We start from the raw sequence: 23,874 nt of genomic DNA, 5'->3' as shown, positions 1-23,874 counted from the left end.
CTTACATTCTGAGACATGGGATTTGACTCCCCTTACTTTAGCAAAATCAAGATGCAATTAACAAATAGCCAGACAACTGTTTTTTGTTAAAGTAATTGTAATCTCTCCTTAACTGTAATTAGGCTGGACATATACTTACCATGTAATGACTTCATTCCTAAAGTGTATGATGGCCTTCGTAAGGGTAGTGACTTGGGGAGAGAAGGATATGTGCTACTGAACAGGACATCATTTGGCAGGGCTTGGTCCAAAAGCGAGGCCCGCGAGGTGAAGAAGTGTTCCCTTTGACCACTGTAAATACTCTCATCTGACAAAGTCCTCTGCAAGGCACGCTTTGTGGTAGGAGTGCTAGGGAACGGAGACTGAGAAGAGGGAAAGGTGTGACTATACATTCTTAAGAGGACATCAGTACACAGTAACATTTCAAACATACACTACATTTGTTTATTAAAGCAATCTATATTTGTAAAAATAAGCAGGCTTTAACATACCCAATCTTCCTCAAACTGGATGGGACAAAGTACTACATGAACAGCTCTGCCTAGATGAACATTAAGTCTAGATGTCCTATTAGATCTTTGCCATCTCTAATTTCTATTTCTATCATTCAACAGACATCTTGTAGGATATCTAACCTCAAAAAACTCATGTATTCTGTAAATTAGCTCCAGACCATGTGTACTAGGGAAAATGTTTACAGAAGCAAGTTAAGTGATATCTAAAACAAAGAGTTCTACCTCTTGTGCTATCTTCCACACTCTCTGGCTAAATGTCAATTGGCTACAAGCTCCATGTAACAGAACAATGAGGAAAGTCTGACAAACTAAAATCCTTCGGAGAGCTCTGAGAAAAAATTAACAAAACAAAAACAGTTCCACTAATTGAAATTCCTAGAGCAGACATGATTAAGTTGATTAAATTTGGAGAGCTGCTCTCTTGCACAGAGAAATACTTATCTGTTCACATAAATAAAAAGTTATTTAACCAGACAGTATTCTATTTCTGTGATTAAAACCCACACTGAAGGGTGGGACAGAAGCGGGGAGGAGGAGAAAGGTTATTGCTTCTGTACATTGGAGGACAATCTGCCAAAATGAAATATGGTTTTACCAAAAAGATCAGAAGCCCCTGCTAAAAGCTGTGGCAAGTTTTGTAGTTATGGATAAAGAACCAGAAATGTAGCTAAAACGTTTTTAAAACTTGCTGATAGCATCTGAAAAAACAGAAAAGAGACATTTTACATGCTAATTGTGTATTCTGCTAGTTCTCCTCCATGGGCTCATCCACATTAGGACAGAGACACATGTTGCTCATTTGTCGAGCAATATGAATATTGCAGGGTGTGGACAAAGCAGGTCTCTAAGGTTACCACAGCAGAAATGACATGGTAATGGGATTTTTGAAAACATACCGATATAAAAATTATGTGCCCACTGAGATGTGGAATTATACCTCTTTATGGGGCTCAGTGGACACAGAAATAAGACTGGCTAATTTCATTGCTATGGTGTAAGGAGGTCTGAAATGACCATCACGATGTGAGTTTTCCATTTAAGGTTGAGCACCAGAAAAATAACAACTCTTGGTACCAAGGGAACAACAACAAGGGTTTTATATACGGTGAGGTAGAAAACCCAGGGTGGATAAAAATCAATGATTTAAAAAAAGAAAATCGGATTTTTTTGATAAAATGATTTTTGAGGAAAAAACTATCTAAAGATAGTTTTAATTAAAATACATTATAGCTCAAAGACATCTCATCATGCAATACGGATTATAAATTCTAATTCTATAGTAGGAGAGAATATATTCATGTTATGTTTAAGAAAAGTTTTGTTAATGAGTTCCAATAGTTCATGGATTAGGGACCCAATTTTATGGGTTTTCAGGGGCTTTTGCACAGATTATTTAGGTTAATCTTTCTAGCTACCCAATGGGACTCAGTGCTCAGGCTAGAAGATACCATCAGAGATGCTTAGTTTTGCAGTTCTCAAACTGTGGATTTGTGTCGCCAGAGATAACATGCTTGTTAACAGCAAAAATGTTTTTAAATAAATAAATAAATATATAGGGGTGAGAAATAGTTAAACAATTTAAAATGTCTGTCTGGTGATGTTCTCCTCCTCATACAGCATGGCAAGAAAATCCTCCAAATATTAATGATTAACTTGTTGAATTGAAGACAGTTCACCTCCCAATGACTTCACGATATCTGCTACAATTACAGTTGGTAAATGAAATAACCAATCATTCATTTTCTGATATACTGTAAAACTAATCTGAAAAGTTTTCAAAATAAATCACTTTAAAAACGTACAGTGTGTACCTTCTAAAAATGAAGCCGACATCTATCCGAGTTGTGAAGAATATGTATTAAGGTTATAACAACCAACAAGAATGCACTTTTATGTAGAAATCCATGATTAAATCGAGTCTTCCTGACTAGTGATTTAAATTGTGATTTAAATCAATTTGATTTAACTCAGATCCACTCTGAGAAAACCACTCTGTTTTCTCCTTTTGGGACCAAAAGCCCAGCTGGCAGTTTCTTGTCGTGACCCAGCCAAGCCCCACAATACTTGTCCTTAGTAGGAGAGGGGAAAAAAAGAAGCCATTGCCAACATCAGGCACTGCTCAACCGAGGAACATCTGCAGTGCTCCTTGTGTTAAACATCCCAGAGTAGAAACACTTGCAGCCTCGAATATTAGAAACTGGAAACATAATTAGCGCTGGAACTTTAGATTGTTAGGCTACTAATATTTGAATACCAGGTGGATTTAGGAAGGAGAGACAATGTGAGCAGAGAAGTGAAAAGGGAGTTAGAGCAGTGGTTCCCAAACTTGTTCCGCCGCTGGTGCAGGGAAAGCCCCTGCTGGGCCCCGTCCGCAGGTTCATAGAATCATAGAATATCAGGGTTGGAAGGGACCCCAGAAGGTCATCTAGTCCAACCCCCTGCTCGAAGCAGGACCAATTCCCAGTTAAATCATCCCAGCCAGGGCTTTGTCAAGCCTGACCTTAAAAACCTCTAAGGAAGGAGATTCTACCACCTCCCTAGGTAACGCATTCCAGTGTTTCACCACCCTCATAGTGAAAAAGTTTTTCCTAATATCCAATCTAAACCTCCCCCACTGCAACTTGAGACCATTACTCCTCGTTCTGTCATCTGCTACCATTGAGAACAGTCTAGAGCCATCCTCTTTGGAACCCCCTTTCAGGTAGTTGAAAGCAGCTATCAAATCCCCCCTCATTCTTCTTTTCTGCAGACTAAACAATCCCAGCTCCCTCAGCCTCTCCTCATAAGTCATGTGTTCTAGACCCCTAATCATTTTTGTTGCCCTTCGCTGGACTCTCTCCAATTTATCCACATCCTTCTTGTAGTGTGGGGCCCAAAACTGGACACACTACTCCAGATGAGGCCTCACCAATGTCGAATAGAGGGGAACGATCACGTCCCTCGATCTGCTCGCTATGCCCCTACTTATACATCCCAAAATGCCATTGGCCTTCTTGGCAACAAGGGCACACTGCTGACTCATATCCAGCTTCTCATCCGCTGTCACCCCTAGGTCCTTTTCCGCAGAACTGCTGCCTAGCCATTTGGCCCCTAGTCTGTAGCGGTGCATTGGATTCTTCCGTCCTAAGTGCAGGACCCTGCACTTATCCTTATTGAACCTCATCAGATTTCTTTTGGCCCAATCCTCCAATTTGTCTAGGTCCTTCTGTATCCTATCCCTCCCCTCCAGCGTATCTACCACTCCTCCCAGTTTAGTATCATCCGCAAATTTGCTGAGAGTGCAATCCACACCATCCTCCAGATCATTTATGAAGATATTGAACAAAACCGGCCCCAGGACCGACCCTTGGGGCACTCCACTTGACACCGGCTGCCACCTAGACATGGAGCCATTGATCACTACCCGTTGAGCCCGACAATCTAGCCAGCTTTCTACCCACCTTATAGTGCATTCATCCAGCCCATACTTCCTTAACTTGCTGACAAGAATACTGTGGGAGACTGTGTCAAAAGCTTTGCTAAAGTCAAGAAACAATACATCCACTGCTTTCCCTTCATCCACAGAACCAGTAATCTCATCATAAAAGGCGATTAATTAGTCCGGCATGACCTTCCCTTGGTGAATCCATGCTGGCTGTTCCTGATCACTTTCCTCTCATGCAAGTGCTTCAGGATTGATTCTTTGAGGACCTGCTCCATGATTTTTCCAGGGACTGAGGTGAGACTGACTGGCCTGTAGTTCCCAGGATCCTCCTTCTTCCCTTTTTTAAAGATTGGCACTACATTAGCCTTTTTCCAGTCATCCGGGACTTCCCCCGTTCGCCACGAGTTTTCAAAGATAAAGACTGATTGCAGGCCAATGGGAGCTGCTGGAAGTGGCACGGGCTGAGGGATGTACTGGTCGCCACTTCCAGCGGCTCCCATTAGTGTGGAGCAGCGAACTGTGGCCACTGGGAGCCGCGATCGGCCGAACTGGCGGAGGCAGCAGGTAAACAAACTGGCTCAGCCTGCCAGGGGCTTTCCCTGCATAAGTGGCGGAACAAGTTTGGGAACCACTGAGTTAGAGGAAGATGGCATGGAGGTGGTGTGAAGAGAGAAGAGAAGGCGAGATGGGCAGGAGAACTGAAGATGACAGGGAGAAGGGAAGGGATGAGAAGGCAGAAAGATTAGGAGACAAAAAAACTGCCTCTCCTACCAGGAAACAGGACCTCTCAATTACCAAATACAAGAAGTGCTGCAAAAAAAAAAAAAAAAAAAAAAAAAGATTAGGTAGCTAAGGAGGGCCACATTTCTTCACCTAACATGAAGTACAAATTGTGCACTGGGTAGAAATTATAATTATGTTTAAATTTTAACATTTATTTTCATTACTGGTAGATAATAGCATTGATAAAATTGAGCAGGTCACTAGGCTGAGCTGACACACTGATCCTAGTCACCAAGAAAATGAAGGATACTGGAAAGATTGAACTCGTTCTGCATAGTCAATAAAGAAAGAAGCTCACAAAAGATACACGCTATTCATGGTCTCTGGGACAATTAACAGTTTAAATGGAATTTCTTGAAAAGACAATAGGCGCCCGTTTACAGGTCAGGAAGAGGGTGTTTCCCCTTATGCCCCCTTCCTCTTATAAACTACCATACTGTTAAAAAAAAAAATCTTCCCCATGGCAAACTTTTTTCTCTCCAGCCTCTAAGGTAATATTTGAAAAAAAGTCTGTATATGGAATCTGGCACTTACAAGTTTTAATAAGACTTTTGGGGTTTTGACAAGCAGAGAAAGAAGCTGCAATCTCTCTCTTTTGCATGGCTGCTTTGGAAACCATTTGGGTCCTGGATGACGACCCTAAACTGTTAATCATTGGCTTAGTACACCGACACTATAGAAATCAAAACATTCTCTTGAAAATGATCTATTTTATTAGTATTTAAAAATATAAGTTATTACAATTTCTGATGAAACCTTAGGAAATTTTTCTGAATGGATTTAGTATGTATGTAAAATATTTGTTTTAGGTGTTCTCTTCAATTAAGTATGTTAGTCTCCTCAAAGGATGGCACAAAAAACTGCAACACCATTGCAACGGATGGAATACCAAAACCATTCCCTAAGTGCTACCTTCCAGCAGTTGACAAAGCAAATGGCCAGCGTTGTGTCCATGCTAAGAATTCAGGGAAGATTAAAATTTTGGGTTCTGTTTTGTTGTTATGGATGAGAACAGGAAAGTTTCATCTGAGAAACTTACAGGATGTTGTGAGGTGCTGAGCAGCTCCTGTAAAGAGGTGAATGCCATCAACTCTCCTTAGAGTTGACAGTGTTCACATTTTCCATGAGGTACACAACACTGCAGTTTCAGTTAGACTTTTATGTTGTTTTCAACAGTGATGAACAATGCTTTATGCATGGTGCACTCAGACACTAAGGAAGTGATTGGGTCCAGATCCTCAGCTGCTGTAAACTGGCATAGATCTCTGAAGTCAATGGAGCTCTGGTCCCCTAGTCTCCACCTGCCTCCTGAATTTCACTTAACAGTGACAAAAGAGGATGATCCATTTCTGTAGCATACCTTAAAATTCTTCTGGGACTCTGGCGTTGGGCTGTCAAGATCTATCAGTTTCTTCAGCTCTTCCTCAACAGTGGACTGGGATGCTCGTTTTGGTGATGCCCGTAGATCTCTGGCTGATGCACGCAACCGTGGATGGGTCATTTCATTGCCATCACTCTGGTGTCGTCTTAAAGGGAAGGGAACAGACATGTTCAGGACCCAAAGCCACTTGGGGCTGGATCTATGAACGTAATAAGCAGTAAAGCATCATCAAGATTTTCAGAGGCAAAAACGGCGTAGAGAGGGAGGGTGTGGGTATGGGAAGATTAAGATAAAGTTTTGTATAATACAGTAAAGTCCCATATAAACGAAACCTGTTAAAGGAATAAAGCTGTTGAAAGCATCAACTTCCAATGCATGAAAAGCGCACCATCCCTATTAAAGGGATGTACCTATTCAAAGAATGAACAAATATATAAGAACAAAGATCAATTATATAAACTAAAGTCTGTTAAATACTAGCTGAATGCTTAAACATACCAAATGTCCCTATTCTTTTAACTGGCTTCCAGTGTATAACTTGTACAAAATACATTTTATTTTAGCTTCTATCTAGCATTCCCTTCAGTGGCCCAATGCAGTTACTGGCATCATCTGGGAATGCTGTACTTAACACCAATAATGATTTCAAAGCATCCCTAACTGCCCAGACATCTGAATCTCCACTGTAGAGGGTCAATGGTTCTGATATGCATTTTTCCAACCTCCACCTTTCAAGGTCATCTGAGACCCCAAATCACAAATCTCTTGATGCAAGTCTTAGAATGTGGGAACAAAACGAAGAATCTAAGGGACAAAACACTCAGTGTTGAGGATGGTTTTTTCATTTGTTCAATTAATATTTTGAGTTTCATTTAAAAATTCTCTAAAGAAAAATCCTACAATTTAATAAAGATGAAGTCTACTGCATTCTATAGAATTTCTATAGAAATTACTTTAAAAACTTTTACAAAGTAACGAAAAATGATAACCAAGCTATAGAATTTTTAAGCCACACTATGGAATTCTAGGGTAGAGATTCTAAAGTTCTATAGAGGTCTGATCATATCATTAAATTCTATCGGACCGTTCCATACGGGAAACTTCTCTGGATTTCAGTGCTTCTCCATGTTTAAGTTAACAACCAAACAACAGAACCAAAAAAACGCTCTTACTTTCTGGTATCCATAAACCCCACAGAGTTTATTGTCCCTCCAGGTTTTTTCCATCCAATCAGGTACTTGCTAGTAGCACCCTGGCGAGGGTAGAAAGTCCTAGGACCAGAGGAGGAGGAAGAGGAGGAGGAGAAAGAAGGTGCGAGCTGTGGGGAAGTAGCAGAATGAAGCTCTTCTTTAGGTGAACTTCTGGCACTGGTGAAAACAACTGGGCTGGCAGAATGTCGTGAGCTCATGGTACTGGGAGAGAAGCATAACAAAGACAAAGCTTAACTTAAATATGTGTGTATGCATCTTATGTAACTTTTTTAAAAACTGCATTTGGTTAGCAGGAACCCAAAGTAGTATTATTGTGATGTAAAGCTAATAATAATAATACTGTGCTGTTCCCTCATGCCTTCCATCAGACCGGAAAGCACTTTCGAAAACCAAATGAATTAAACTTCACAAGCCACCTGTGAGGTAAAAAAGTATCACCCCAAATTTACAGATGGGTAACCTAAGGCACAGAGAGGTTAAGTGACTTCAGGGTAACACAAGAAGTCTTGGCTGAGCTAGCAAGAGAACCCAGGTGAGAGTCCTAGCTCAGTATTTTATCCACAAGACCAGCCTTATCAATACCAAGAGATTTTTTTAGTATCAAAGAAATCCCAATAATATAAAACGCTAGAGGATATATATTACTGGCCTTATTCGTTATTGCTCATAATTCAGAGTCTGCTGCTGTCACAGCTGACAATGCCACCATGAGACAACACTCTCTACTATGTGATAAAAATGGAAGCGTTTGAGAGTCCTGCGGACACAAACGTTTCACTGTTACATTTCAGTATTACCAAAAAAGACTGGAGACCGGAAAGAGAGGATAAGTAGTTAGAGGAAACCAGAGTTTTGGTCTGCTAGGAATCAGTGTGGATGAATAGACTGAATACTACTTTGATGAAAGACTCTGGGCAACATCATCAGTACTGGAGGACTGCACTGACTGTACATTGAGGACTTACCTTCATTGAGATCCGAGACCTGAGGATTCTACAAGAGCTGAACCATTCTTCTGTGAAGTCTGTGAGTTATGTAGGCCATGATCAATGCAGTTGCTTGGGTGCCTAGCATTTTAAAGCCTAATTTTCAATTCTAAAAGTTTAAGGGAAAAAATAGGATTGCTCACCACAGTAGGAAGAGTCCTTTTTTCTTTTGTACCCTCTTACTATGAGCATTTAATCAAGAGGAAGAAATCATTTGGCTAATACATATTCCCCCTAAACAGCATTCCAGGTGGACTGAGCCTTTACCCCATGAAGCTGAATTATTTCTAGTTTTCCCTAGTCATTTCAAGGCAGTCGCACAAGGGAGCAAGTAACACTGGGGAAAGAAGGAAAACGTTGGTTAAATAGGTTATTTTCTTATTTATATCACTCTGTGTAAACAGCAAATCTGTGAGAGCAGTTTCATTAAAAAGAAGAAAAATGGCTAGGCAATTAATTTGCTGTCCAGCAGACTGGGCCTTAACTGAAACTGAACGGATTGACTTTTAATATCTCTAATTCCTGACATAATATGTCTAGGCAAAGAATGTAGAGAAACAGAGTGCCTCATTCCGGCTGGTTTGCATCACAGGAAGAGAGTCCTGGATAAAACTAGTTTTCATTTATATGTTGATATGAAAGTTAGATGCTGTCTAAGAAGGAATCAGAACATAAAATTTTAAGACGACTATATATTATGTTATGCTTTAAAAAGGTGGAGGCATCTGTAACTACAGCAAAACTTCAGGTATAGATTTGGTGCTGGAATGCCATCATATATTTTAAGGACGTTGACACACAATTTTCTACCTTACTTTTGTGCACTGTCTTCTCCATAACTGGAGCACTGGAGGGGGTGTGTGTATGTGTGTGAGAGAGTAATTCTAGCATTTGAAACAGATGAGGTTTCTGGTATAAAGTGGTGTTTTCTGACTGTGAAATAAAAATTAAATGGATGGTTGAATTAACTAGTAGCTGAATGAACCCTAAATTTTTAGTCTGATAGCAAGTTCTCCAGTGATCCTGTCATGTGAAGGTGCATTGGATAATTTGTTACTGAAACAATGACAGAAGATATTTAAGGCATCAGTTATGGTAACCTATTGTCTACACTGTTCATAATAATACTGAACATTTCATATTATATATCACTTTTCAATTGTAAATCTCAAGGCCTTTGCAAAAGAAAGGTATTGTTATTCCTTTTTTTTTTAATAGCAGATAATGAAACTGAGTCAGAGATAAGAAATGATTTGCCAAGGTCACAAATTAGTGTGAAAAATCTCAGTTCTCCTGATTTCCAGTTCTGCTCCCATTCAAAACTTTCTTTCTAAATCTGTTCAGGCCATAAAATACAGCTGACAATCATTTCTTCCAGTTATCTGCCAGTAAACTCCAGACTGAAAAAAACTGGGAACAACTTGCCCTTAGCAGGTCAAAGCACAGTCCACCTGAAATTGCATGTCACAAATTTTGTCCACTTATGACCTGCACAAGTATCACTTCTGCTAAGGAAACAGAGCAGAAGTAAGGAAAGAAATTCAGAAGTTGCTTGCCTTTTTTTTGGGGGGGGGGCGGGGAGGGAGGGAGAGAGAAACATAGTCCATCTATGAGATATCTCCATTATCAAGTTAAAGTATCAAGTGCTCAGCTGGGATGCGCATCTTAAAAGAAAATTGTATGGGACTGTTCTGTTTTTAAAATATTTTATAGTTCAGAAGGAGTGTGCATTTGAGAACTGGAGGTTTTTCCTTTTGTGTAGGAATATTAATATTCCCATTATTTTTCAGAATTGTTAGTGTTAATGGAGAGTTATAGAGGGAGTAGTATCAATGAGGAGGGAAGAGAGGGCTTGTAAATAAATTTCCAAATACATTCCATGTGTTTATTTATACCTATTGTTATCAAGATGTTTCACTGAAGAGGGTATAGTAAACAAACACATGAAATATGCAAGGAACAGTGGGGTGGCAGAGAGGTAGAAAAGTTAGCTCACAACAATTTTTATTTTTTGATGTCCTTGGTTTATATATATATTACATTGCTCCCCACTTGTCCTTGTTTAGATACAAGTTTTAAATATTTTTGGAGGTGCTCAGTTTTACAACATGAACATTCTAGGGATTAACCTGGTACTTTAGTGGCAGCATACTGTGCTGTTGACACCCGGGGATCAAAAGCCCCCAATCCACAAGTTGTTGAATAACACAGTGCAAACACTCTGAAGTCAGTGGGGCACTGCACAAGTGAAGGTGTTTGTCTGAATAGAACCTGAAGGCTTGGGACACAAGTATGGGTACTGTCTACATGGGCCAGAAGGGGCTGGAAGCACTGTAGAGGCAGCACATTCCATTCCTGGGAAGAAAGTAAGGGATTCACATTGTTCAAGCTGGCAATCTGAACAGTTTGCTTGTCTCTGAAGGGAGCGGAGTACAACCCTCAGGCTTGAGAAAAGGTTGTTTTTACACTGAACTTGAGCGTGGTAACAGGAAAGAATAAAAAAATATCTTTTCCTCCAACACTCATAAAAGAATCCTAGATTCTACTCATCTACTCAGCAAAATATTGTCCAATCATGAAATACAACTTTTTAAAAAGCAATTTAATACCATATCTGGATGGAAATATCAGGGATTTTGTTTTTAGTTTTGATAGTGAAGACCACAAGAGACCATTTAGCTAGTGAGCAAATGAAAGTCTGACAATTCATATGTTTCCTTTTTTATTTTATGAAATTCAAACTATCAGTGCATATGGTTTCTGTTAATGATGTTCAGATATACTGATTCTGTGTAATTACCGCCCTACATTAATGCAGTCCTCCTGGGACGCCATAAGAAACCTGCATAATCAATAGAGATTTTGGGAATGGGGGTGGAGAAGGAAAATAAAGCCCAGCCAGAAATACTGCTGCAAAATGTAATCACTATAATTTACATTTTGCCACCAATTCTCAGGTACAAGTTCTTTTATGCTCTGCCAAATGATCTGCACACTAATTACTGTTCCTGTCTTCTAAATGCACAAACACCCTAATTTGCAGTTATTTTATTTTCTGCAACTCTGTTCATTTTGTCACCAAACTAAGTTCCTCTTCCTCCAGCTGAGAACGGTTACCTTTATAGATCATACCAAAAGTATTTTAGGACTTCAGTCACAAGGTAAGCCTACAAGAAGTGAAGGGGAGGCTAAAAAAAAAAAAAAAAAAAAAGGTGTGTGTGTGGAACCATCAAAAAGTGTACATGCCTTATTGAGTAACAGCATGTTCGTATTGTCACTCTTGACTTTCCTCTCTCCTTCCTGACCTGTCAGTAACCCTCACTTACAGTGTCATGTCTAATCAAGAGTGCAGGCTCTTTTACTTTGTTTTCAGGCACTGAATGCATTTTTAAATGTTAAAAAATTATAAAATAATAATGAGGGAATACAAGGTAGCCTGTCTTTTCTCCATGGCTAACAGACCAAATATTGTGCATTAATTTTGCAAGGTACTGTATGACCATATTTCCAAACTAGGGTGCCTCAATTCTGTTCTATAGATTACTATATCATTTCTCTGTGTAAAGAACTGTACTTTTGTTTGTTTTCAAATAAAGCAAAACAAGACTGTTATATTTTGTGTAAAACCAGAGTAGTTTATCAAGAAAATTCAACTCCATTCTGAAAAAATATTTACAGGAACAAACAATTTAAGTGTAACTAGAGAAATGAGAATTGGGTTAAACCAAATAAACCATAGAAAAATGTCATGTTTGGAGACATATTGCTATAGTACAGCGAATTAATGAGATGGTTTGACAGGCTAACCCTACTATCAGTTGGTATCAGTTTGTATATATTTCATGATATCAAGTTTCCTTTTTTCTTTTCATTCTCTACCACTTTTTTATTTCCACTTTTCTATTGACACTATTTGCTGCATGGAGGAGAGAATTCTAGAACCTCAACAGCCCAAACACGTTTTTACTGTTAAGAATATCTTCACAGTGTAGCTTTTAGTACTTACTGTAACCCAGGGATTTACCATGGTCCTTTTTCTCCTTTCTGAAAAGGAACATATTCTAAACAAAAATGTTGCTGGCAACTTTCCAGCATTGTCTTAAAATAAAAGTTATATATGTCAGGTAAAAAAATCAGTGTAAAGAGATGCTTAACATAAGGAGGCACTTAATGCCTACAATGCCCCTAGAACACAGACAGAATAGTATGGAACCCCATTAATAAAATCCCTAACTCAAATTAACGTGACACTGAGTGCAAGGAAATCAATCACTGCATTACAGACTCTTGGCAACCCCAACTTCCAGCTACACTATCAGAAGCTGTTAAACTGGATGGTAAATCTCCAGCTTTGCCTCATCTCATTTCTCCTGTAACAGAACTGTCAGACTGAAGAACTGTTAGCATCATATTTTCTACCCTCCAGCCCACTAGATATCTTAGCTGTCTCTTAAAAATACAAAGAAATTAATACAAATAATAATAAATGCAACTGCCTGCCTAAAACCAGGAAGGAAAAAAAATGATAAATGCTTTCCCTTGCAGATTTAGGTTTTTTGCTTAGTACTATAGCACAGATGCATTTTTCTTCTTACAATGATTAATAACATTTTAAAAATAATTATATTTAGTATTTTGGGAATTAAGCTAGAAGATCTGAATTTTTTTTCACCTCTAATTTTTATGATTCATTTGTAAATGAGGGCCTTTCATCAAAGGAGCTCAAAGCACTTTACAAAGATGTTCATTATCTTCATTTTACAAATGGAGAAACTGAGACAAAAAGGTAAAGCGCCTGTCCTATGTCACACACACAGTCAGTAGTAGAGTGGGTACTAAGAATCAAGGTCTCCTCATTTCCTTTCACTTACTGCATGTATTAGATGGCACTACCTCCCAAGTTTCTAAACAAAAAGACTGGGGGGCGTGGACAGAGGAAGCAAATGTATAGCTATATTTTCCTGTATGAAACAACCACCACTTGAAAAAAAAAGAAACAAAAATTCCAAAATCAAATGGGCATCGTTAAATTTATTTATCCCCTTGTTGACAATGATTTGAAAAGCAATGCTTGCACGATGTTCCCTATAATACACCTATCATACTAAAATCTTACATCATGTGTAACAGTTGTAGAGTGGAGCATGTTCCTGCTATCACAAATATTCACACACTCCTTAGACTGACTGGACCCACCAGTGGGAGATACAAATACCACATGCAGTGTCCACTGTCAAACACCTTACACAGTGGGATCTTTCAAACCTCTGGGTTAGCCAAAACAGGCACACAATTTTCCCTTAACACTCACTTCTCATCTCCGATATGTTAAAGGGAGAGAAAGTGAAGGTGGAAGGGGCATCAGTCATGACTTGAGAGAAAATTACCTTGTGTGGGAAACGGCATCACTAAGACTATAAGCACTGTTCTCTCTTGTTAAAGGATTGGAGGCTGGTTGACTCTTGGTGTGAATATCCAGGCTTAGTGAAGACTCCGTCTTCCGGTCTACAACATGGCTTTCTTTTTCTAAAGTCCTGTCTGCGATGGAGACTACTTCACTGGAACTATGCCACAGTGGTGTCACTTTCTCCTTTGCAAGCCCTGATCGAGGAGACGTTGCTGAGGTTCCCAGAGAAGCTGTGCTGCCATGGCTGGGGCCGTAGGAGGTGGTATCTATGCCACTATCAGCTGAAGTCCCTTGAAGGTAGTTGTAGCTGTTCAGCTCTGACTCAGTGCGGTCGCCACTGTCATACCATTTCTCATCACTATGGGCACTGGAGGCATTGCTGGAGAGAGTATTGCTGCTGGAGTGGCTGGAATAGTGGCTGTCAGACTACAAAAAATGTTCATGACTTTAATTCAGAATGATCACAATGAAGACAAGACGAAGAAAGCACAACTGCACTATGGAAGCTCTACTTTTACACATGTCTGAGGGGACTTAGAAAGTCTAAAATTCGCAGACATAACTCAGGCCATAAGTTTAATGCCCATTTTAAAAGCTTGGTATGACTTTGGGCGGTCATGCCTTAATTTATCAGAGGAAGTCTAATTTGCCCCACAATATTTTTACACCATTTACTTTAAAATTTAGTCACCTGTACTAAGCCTGCTCACAAGTAAAAATGACCATTCACGTTTAAACTTGTGATATTCAATCGCAACTGCATAACCATAGAAAAGTGCCCAATTCTTCAACAGTGCTTATAATTAAAGACAGCACAGATGCTAATTTTAAGGTGGTTAGAACATGAGAATCCATCAATCCACAACTGAAGCATGTGTTATTTTAATAATCTGATTACTTACCCAAAAGTTTGAGAAAGGACAGAATGGGCATCTCTGGCTACTCAGATCCCCCTTTACTAGGAAGCTCACTGCTTCCTCAGCAGCAATCTCCTTTGCAAATAAACACTGAAATGAATTACTGGGAATGCTGCATGCTTCACAAACAGATGTATGTATGACAAGCTCCAAAGGGTGTTCCTACCCAGTTCTACAGGGTCAGAAGGATGTAGTTTTCTATTCAGCGATTGAACATGTATATAAAGGTAAGAAAAACTCCTTCAGGCAGGACTCCAGCAGCTATTATGGAAGAACCTTTCCAACTAAGGAAAAAGTTATGATCACATTTAAAGGAAATAAATGAGAGAGACTAGATAAAGAAAGAAAAATGAAAACAAAAACAAGTGTAGAGGCAAGAGAAATGCTATTTATATTTATATTTCAACGTATGTGTATGGACTGCTGCTCCAAGCTTCTAAACACTGCCATATGAAGCATTTTTGGTAAATTGCCCAAGTCTTGCATCTGTGGCCTGGGACTAGCTATGGGGATTTACAAAGGATACTTCCTTTGGGAATAATCAGAGTTCCCACAAATACTCCACTTATCACCAGGCACCAGACCAAAAACCTACTGTTCAATTGGCAGTAAAATGTTTCTGCTAAGAAATTTGCTATTAAAGCCGTGCTTAGCTTCTGGAATACTGAAAAGGCAGCAGATCTGCTTTGCTGACTCCTCTATATTCTAACAGAGAAGTATGGTTTTTTGCTGATTTTATAACTATGTTTTTGAAAGATACTTTGCCTTTGAACGGCACCCAGACCTTTTGGGCAGAAACAGAGTCAAACATTTAAAAATAATTTTTAATAAGTTAACTTACATGACCCTGCTTATTTGGAGACAAATGAACGACAGGATCCTGCCTCATCAGTCTTCCACTGGGGCTGTCTCTGAAGGATGGCAGTACTTTTGATACAGCTGGGAGATGGCATGTGGGTTCTGCAACACAGCAAGCAATATTGCACTTACACAGTATATGCACTGTAGGGGCATGTGAGACAAATTAAGAAAACTTGAAATCTGATGTTACAGTTTGATTTTCCCCACTGCTGTCATTAACCAAAACCTTTGGACAGACAGTCATAAATTTATTTCAAAATACAGAATGTATGGTATACAAACCGCTTGTAAAACAAGTGCCAAATCCACACCTGTAGTAAATCAGTACAGCTCCACTGAAGTCAATGGAGCCATGAATATTTACATCAGGTGAGGACTGTGCCTCAAGTGTCCAGGAGGATGGGGCTAGGATATTAAACCAGGTGCTGGCGTATCGTAAAAATGAATGTCTCTTTGTTCAGATGGCCAGAGGAGAATAAATTAGAAAGCTTGAGGTCCATCCCTGTTTAGTTGTAGTGTCAGCAAGGCAGAACAGACAAGTTACAGTGATCACTTAACTATACACATTTATTTCCCCTTTGAACTTCAACCATATCTTATAGAAGTACCCCAAGTATTTCTCATCAAACCATTGAAAACAAACAGATATTTTTAAAAGAATCTATTGTCTAATCCTAAATAGCAATATCATCTGGCATACTATTTCCATGCCACTCAATGGTTTTGACTGTACTCCATGAAAATCCGGTTATTGACCTGTAGCGTAACTTGTTTTTCGAGATGTGGGTGCAGATGTGTGTTCCACTCAGGTGCACCTGTGCCCAGCCCATCGAAGCAAGAGAACTTTGCTTAGTAGTACCCTTCAGGGCAAAGTTCATGCCCTCTGGTCCTCATAGCCCCTCCCATGGCTAAATAAGGGCAGCACTGCCCCAACCACCCTCAGTTCCTTTGCACCAGAATCCAAGACTAGGACAAAGGATGGGTCATGGAATACGTATCTGCACCCACATCTTGAAGAACAAGTTATAGTACAGGTAAGTAACCATTTTTTTCCCCAACTGGTTGCAGACATGTATTCCACTGCGATGATTCTCAAACAATACTGGTAGGAGATAGGGCTTGGAGTCTTCTTAAACAATGACTGCAGAACTGCCTTCCCAACTGACTTCCTTTCCCATCTGACCTAGATGCTTTGGTAATCACATAAGGTTTGGCAAAAGAATGTACAGAAAACCATGCAGCAGCTCTGCAAATGTCCAAGATTGAAATATCACTGAAAAATGCAATCGACAAGACTTGAGCCTTTGTTGAATGAGCCCGTAAAGACTGTAGGGGTGTGGTCTGAGCTACTCCATAAGCTATGGTAATGCAGGAAGTTATCAATCTAGAAATTGTCTGCACAGATACTGGCCGACCTTTCATCTGATCCACATAAGAGACAAAGAGCTGAGGTGGTAATGAATAAAATGATTTAATTCTTTCCAGACAGAATGTCAGGCACCATCTCATATCTAACGTATGAAGCTGCTGTTCATCTGCATTCGAGTGAATCTTAGGAAAGAATACAGGTAAGTAAATAGCATGGTTAAGGTGAAATTGCAAAACTATTTTGGACAAAAACTTTGGATGTGGCCTCAAGGACACTTTGTCTTTGAAGTACTGTGTATATAGAGGCCATGCCGTAAGGGCTTGCAGTTTGCTTACTCTTTTTGCAGAACATATAGAGACAAGAAGCATGATGCTACTAACCCAAATGGAGGACCCATGAGGGCGGCCAGTACAGTACAGAGGTCCCACAATGGGACTGTTTCCTTAACATGTGGAAACAGGTGGACAGTGCCTTTCAGAAATCTCACTACCATGAAGTTTGAGAAAACTGATCTCCCTTGGATTGGAGGATGGAATGCCAAGAGGATTGCCAAGTGGTCCCTCAACAAGATAAGAGCCAGATCCGAGGACTTCAAATGAAATACGTAATCCAAATCTCCTGAACACAAGTTAACATTCTCTTATTGACAAAACCGAAAAATGTTTTCACTTGGCCAAACAGGTAGTACTAGTAAGTGATTAGAACTCTCCTAACTGCTTCTGAACATTGATCTTAATTCTCACCTAGCCATCCACGCTGTGAAGTGCAACACTGCTCAGTGCCAGATGTGCAACCTGGCCAGGGTGCTGAGTCACTAGGTTGGGAAGATAAACACGAGATCTGGGAGTTTGAACAGACAGACTTAGGTCAAAGAACGAACACTGTCTTGGCCAACCTGGTGCAATAAGAATCAATGTGGCATGGTCCAACTTCAGCTTGAGGATACCTGAGAGAAACCGTAACATAGCCTGGAATTCTTAAAAAAATGTAACTTCTCATGTGTCTTTTCAGAAAACAAAGACTGTCCATCAAATGGTATGTCTTCTATGCTCTTTTTTATGTACACAGCAATGCCTGAGTTCTGCAGCCAAGAAGCCCTCTTCACTGAGACATGGCAGTATGCCACATTCCTCTTCGAAGATGAGGAAGAGTCTCTTTGAGCCTGGGAGTGGCTCTGATTAGTTTTATGAGTTTTCTTCAGGGGAGCAGAGGAAGGGGACTGGTCCCTTTTTCTCTGAGAAGACAGTCTGAATCTGGTGGCCTATCCAGGGTCCACACCAGCTCTGAAGACTGATGGCCCTGGTGATCTGCGGAGGGCCCCAGGGCTAAATCTGGCTTCATGGCTTCTTCCAGGAGGTGCTGTTTTAAACACAAGTCCAAGGCAACTTGAGTGCTTTTCTTAAAGGAATAGCAAATGGAGCACTCTTTATTGTCTCTCTCTCCTAAAACACAACAAACAACATGTATGGGGATTGTTATTTGGAAATGCCACCCCACAAAAAGGATGGAGCTTAAATCTGGTGAGGGCATACCACCATATAACACTATAAACAGAACTAATTCCTAAACTGACTACAAGGGTACTGCTAATTAACAATTTACAGACAATCACACTGTCGTTGTCAGAAACTGACAGGTAAAATCCACATGGCAGGCTCCAACTCAAGCCACGGGCAGTGAGAAGGAACTGAGCGGGGTCAGAATAGTGTCACCCTGATATAGGCATGGAAGAGGCTATGAGGGCGCAAGTGCTGCCCCAACAGGGACTGGTAAGCAAAATTTCTGGCTTCAGTGCATTGGGCGCATACACTCTTGGGTGGAATACAGTTCTGCAATGACGTGAAGGAACAGCATATATTTGGCCTTGTCTACATGAGAAAGTTGTACCAATTTAACTAAAATAATTTAGAAATGGAATTAATTAAATGTGGGCAATCAACTTGTGCGGACACTCGTACTTGGTTTAAGTGTGCCTTATATCAATTTAAGGTAAGTGGATAAGGAGATGTTTGAATAAAAAAAGCAGTTAATTCTTTTCTGAGAGGTCGCTATAGAATATAGAGGTCTTGCATGGAAAGTTCCCCAGCAGTATATATTTGCTTTCAAAGAGCTAAAAGTGGATGGGTCTTGGTGACAGTTCTTCACATGGACCTTCTAGAGATACTGAATACTCTGCATTCTTAAAATGCAACATTTAAGAGAAAATTGTGCTTACAAAAACCAAGGAACTTAGAGTACTAGAGGGTCACACACTTCATAGTTTTTGTAGGCCATATTTGGGGTCAGGAAGGAATTTTCCTCCAGGGCAGATTGGAAGAGGCCCTGGAGGTTTTTCGCCTTCCTCTGTAGCATGGGGCACGGGTCACTTGCTGGAGGATTCTCTGCTCCTTGAAGTCTTTAAACCACGATTTGAGGACTTAATAGCTCAGACATAGGTGAGAGGTTTTTCGCAGAAGAGGGTGGGTGAAATTCTGTGGCCTGCGTTGTGCAGGTCAGACTAGATTATCATAATGGTCCCTTCTGACCTTAGTATCTATGAATCTAGGCTGAGTTTATCGCACTTCCCAGGGGCTCCTTGAATCCCTCCTCACGAGCTCCCTACATTCCACCCTCCTATCCTGCACTGTCTCAGGGATTCCCTTGAAATGTCACCTATTCTCCCCTGCTGCCAACGGTTCTGTGTGGCCCGCCCATTATCTCTCCTCCCATACCAAGGTTCCCAATTCTCCCCCACCATGCTGGCAACTCTTGTGTGCACCCCCGTTCCCACTTCCCCCACAGCCTCCATTTTCCCCATGGCTGTGTGCGCTCCCCATTTCCCACTTACCCCATTCCAAGGGCTCTGTGTACTGCCCTTCCCGCACAGCTGTGTCTCCTCCTTCCCCCATACTAGGTTCTTTCAACCTTTTCGTCCACCAGGGGTTCTATGTGCCCCCCTTCCTCCCTGCCTCCATTTCAGGGTCCCCTATTCTCCCCCATGGCAGTGGCTCTGTGTTTGCCCCCATTCCCTTCATCTGTTCTCCCTGAAGGCGAGTCTGTCTGCTCCCCATTTACCCTTCCCCCTATACTAGGTTGCATCCCCATTCCCACTTCTTTCCATGTTCATCATTCCCCCTTCCTCCTATGCCAGAGGCCCTACCTGTCCCTCATTCCCACCTTCTCCCCATGCCAGGGGCTGTTTTCCCTCTTCCCCACATACCATGGTCCCCAAACTCTGCCACCACTAATTTTTCCCCAAATCAATAGTGTTTTGGTTACTGATGGCTAGAACATTCCCTGAAAATTTGGAATTGATTGAATGCAGCATTCAGAAGTTATCACGTTACCTTCCTACCCACAGACAAACAGTAATTGCATCAAGTGTAGCATAAGGCGTTTGCAAGCTTGGTCAACCAGTTGAAACTGGGCAAAGTACAGATGAGAGCTATCCAAACCTCCTCAATATAGCTACTCTCTCTCAACCTTTATCTAGAGCATTATTATCATTCTAGCCCTAATGAGTCCTCTTCTGGTAAAAGTGACAAAATGGTGATTAGGTGCAATGGACAAAAATTCTTTAAAGTCTAGGGTGAGGCAGAAACAGCTTTGTGTGAATCTACCATGCCTTATGTCCTACCTATTTACAAACCCTAATATTGCCTTCTTAAAGCTAAAGAATTCTACTTATTTTGTGGTGAACCAAACTGCTACATAGACTCATCAGAACTGGCATTACAGCTTCTAGACAGAGAGGCAGCTTACAGTCAGAACTGTCTGAATGCAGGACACTACCCAAGAGAGATACTGAGATTATAGCCCTGTATCCTCTTTGTTTGCTTTTGATGAATCTTGGAACCACCTTTCCCACCAGAAACACAATTTTTACAGTTCCTTTCACTTTCTTTAAGCCAATACTGTAGTATCTAACATTCCACAGCAGAACTTGCTGGCAGCTCTATCCAATGCCAGCACCAATACACAGCAGAGAAGCTGCAGAAGTAATGCTGAACAAGAGATCAGTTTTACATGTGTGGTTACCATCACAACAATATGAAAACATATGCAATTGAAAATCATTCTGTCAAAATGAGAATAACAGATGAGTATAATCACAGGTTTTCCATGTTAAAAGGAGAAAGGAGGAGGGGATGACAGATGTCTTCAGTAATAAGGCACAGCTCACTGAGGCTCTGAAGTTACTCGAACAAAGTATGTGTTCAGAACCTGAGAATCACATTGCACTTCCCAAATGTCTGCTGCATTCACTGGATCCTTTATTCTGTGTTCAAGACTAGCACATTTATATAGGAATAATAGTGAACTACAATGCAGTAAGAAGGTCTGATGTGCAGACAAGATTGGGAAAGATATGGACTTCCAAGAATAGCTTCAATTCCCTGGTCCTAAAATGTCCTGAACTCCTACTAACCTATAACAGAGGAATTTAAAAAAATAGCAACCTTGATCAAACTAGTCATATTGCAACAATGCAACTGGTTGGCTATTGTAGTGCAAAACTTGTATCAGTGTCAGACTCTCATTGGTATCAACTGGTGTCAAGATGTCATCTTAGTGCACAACAGCGATATATAAAGAAGGAAAAGGTCTATGTACTGATACTCCAAATGAGGGCTTAACAATGCAAATCTTCAGTACCCAGCTGTTTTATGTAGTTAATATATTTCTTCAGCTGACAACTTAATTGCAAAATGCAAAGAAAATGTATACACTGGTGGAAGGCAATTCTAATCAAGCTAAAGATTTATTTCACTATTTAAACTTAAATTGCATTTTTTCCATTTTGCACATGGGATTTTTATAGCTTCAATGATCAATCAATTTGCATTTATATAGCACCATTTGAAAGGGAACATTACAAACACTTAAGATAAACTAAGCGAAAATTAAACTAAGCCAAACCACTGGGGAGAGTAGGTGAGGTCAAACAAGCCTTCAACAACAAGACAAACTAATAACCATGTCTATCCAACCACTTCTTAAGGACAGGGTGTTCCAGAGAGTGGGAGAATTATGGAAAGTTTAGCCTCAGAATAACTTCAGTCCTTCCTCAGGTGATACTCAGAGGTCTCAAAGACACAGATGGAAGTATATCTAAAATCTAATAATTCATTCTAATTAATGAGAGTAACATTCACAAAGAGAAAATACAGTGGTTTAGAAGCTTCTCCCACTGCATGGAGAAATATATTACCAAAGTCACCTTGTGGTTAACACCATTTGCTTACTGCAGAACTTAATTACCTACCCATCTGGTCAGCAATACTATCCTCACTCCTCTGCCAGCTTGGTGTGGATTTGCCGCTGCTACCAGTATCTGTCTGCGTGTTCTGCCTGTCAATAGAGGCAGGGGATCTACGACTCATTCCGAACCTGTTGTAGTGTCCCCAAAACAAAGGTAGACAACAGTTTTAATTATGCTTAAATCCCATGTAGAAAAATAGCACTTACAGAAAAACGGTTATGATATCAAGTAACTTGACCCAGAAATCCAGAAACATAGCTGCTTGTGGGATTTATAATACTTTTCCTTTCAGTTGTTGGGGGTCACTTACCACCTCTTATTTATAAAATACACAGTATATATATTAAACCATTAATTTACTGAGCACCTCTGTTCAAGAACTGCTGGTTTCAGTTAAAAAAATTATTTAACCAAAAATGGGTCCTAACTGTGTACTAAATCACCAGTCAGCATGCTAAATCAGATGAACTTTTTTTGTTCTTAAAATATGCTAAATTATTTTGTTGCAAGATGTATTCTGGAAGGTTCAAAAAGTGTTAGTTGTTTTTACTAATGTAAAACAGTAGGTTTACCTTTTTCAGTTGACTAGCATTGAGTTTTGAGCAGTGCTTACTTTGTGCCAGGTCTTGCCAAGGCTAAGCCCTGGCACCTCTAGGCTTGGCAGTTTATAGCCCCGGCACCTCTGGGCTTGCTGCATCAGTTATGAATGTAAAAAATTGCTTGAGCCCCAGCACTTTTTTCATTACAAATTAAGCACTGGTTATGAGAGAACTATTTGTCACAAACAAGTGGCACCTGGTAAAAAGTTGAATGTTTATATCATAATTGAATTTGTTTTTTGCAATTTCCCATACCAATAGGCATCAACATGAGATTTTTAATTCTTCAGCCAAAAATGAGTGAAAAATTAATCGTTGTTTAACAATGATTGTTTTCAGTGTTGCTGTAGCCATGTTGGTCCCAGGATATGAGAGAGACAAGGTTGGGGAGGTAATAGCTTTTACTGCACCAAGTTCTATTGGTAGAAGGTACACAGAGCTGAGGAAGATCTTTGTGCAGCTTGAAAGCTTATACCTTCCACCAACAGAAGTTGGTCCAACACATGACTGGTTTGTCACATGACCAGTCATGAGGAAGTCCGATGGGCTAATGAAACCTCCAAAGGCTGAATTAGAATTCTTTTTTATTGAAGCACCAATTTCATATCAAAGCAGAACTTTTTAAAGGCTGATTTCATTCAATAAAGGTGTGATTTAAAGATTACAAGTTTTACTGAAAACTAGTGGAACTGTGGCCCCAACTCACTTAGACTCTTTTGAAAAATTAAGTATTTAAAAGGTGCTGAATCAACAGTCCTAGACCATGAAGTGCTATCTAGCCACACAAATACAACATGGGGAGTGACCGCATGAATTTCCCTACACTGCCATTAAAGTGGGCTGTGAGGTTTTACAGACTTCATAGACTATTATATCCTTGGCTTATCTGCTGAGGTGACCATCATATCACTATGTGTCAACAGTAGTAGTGATTTTTGGGATGTGGGCATTTGTCCATTAATAACTAGATTGAAAGCACCAATGCATTCCACATGGGCCATGGCATAGCCATTACCTGGCAATTTATGGTGAATGACTGATTTGGGTTAGTTTTAAACTTGTGGCTTTGAGATAATGGATCAGCTTTGGCTGAGATAGATGAATATCTGAAGCCATTGTTTTTCCTTAATTTACACACACATTTTTGGGTGGGATTTTCAAAAGTGCCTAAGGGAATGT

General features: G+C 40.2%; 1 protein-coding gene across 3 annotated transcripts in view; it reads right to left on the bottom strand.

Annotated features, from left to right (window-relative positions):
• SIPA1L1 (signal induced proliferation associated 1 like 1) overlaps positions 1-23,874 on the bottom strand; it is a 380,780-nt gene that overhangs the window by 9,266 nt on the left and 347,640 nt on the right. For all 3 annotated transcript variants that reach the window (XM_077818752.1, XM_077818751.1, XM_077818753.1), the window contains 6 exons: positions 22,100-22,224; positions 15,466-15,584; positions 13,688-14,133; positions 7,276-7,515; positions 6,083-6,248; positions 140-362 (listed from right to left, as the gene is read on the bottom strand). In XM_077818752.1, coding sequence (XP_077674878.1) covers positions 140-362; positions 6,083-6,248; positions 7,276-7,515; positions 13,688-14,133; positions 15,466-15,584; positions 22,100-22,224 — 1,319 coding nt within the window. The remainder of the gene's footprint in view (positions 1-139; positions 363-6,082; positions 6,249-7,275; positions 7,516-13,687; positions 14,134-15,465; positions 15,585-22,099; positions 22,225-23,874) is intronic.

The sequence above is a fragment of the Eretmochelys imbricata genome, chromosome 6 (assembly GCF_965152235.1).
Source record: "Eretmochelys imbricata isolate rEreImb1 chromosome 6, rEreImb1.hap1, whole genome shotgun sequence".
NCBI lineage: Eukaryota > Metazoa > Chordata > Testudines > Cheloniidae > Eretmochelys > Eretmochelys imbricata.
Note: the sequence above shows the minus strand (reverse complement) of the source record. Positions and strands in the feature narration are given on the sequence as shown.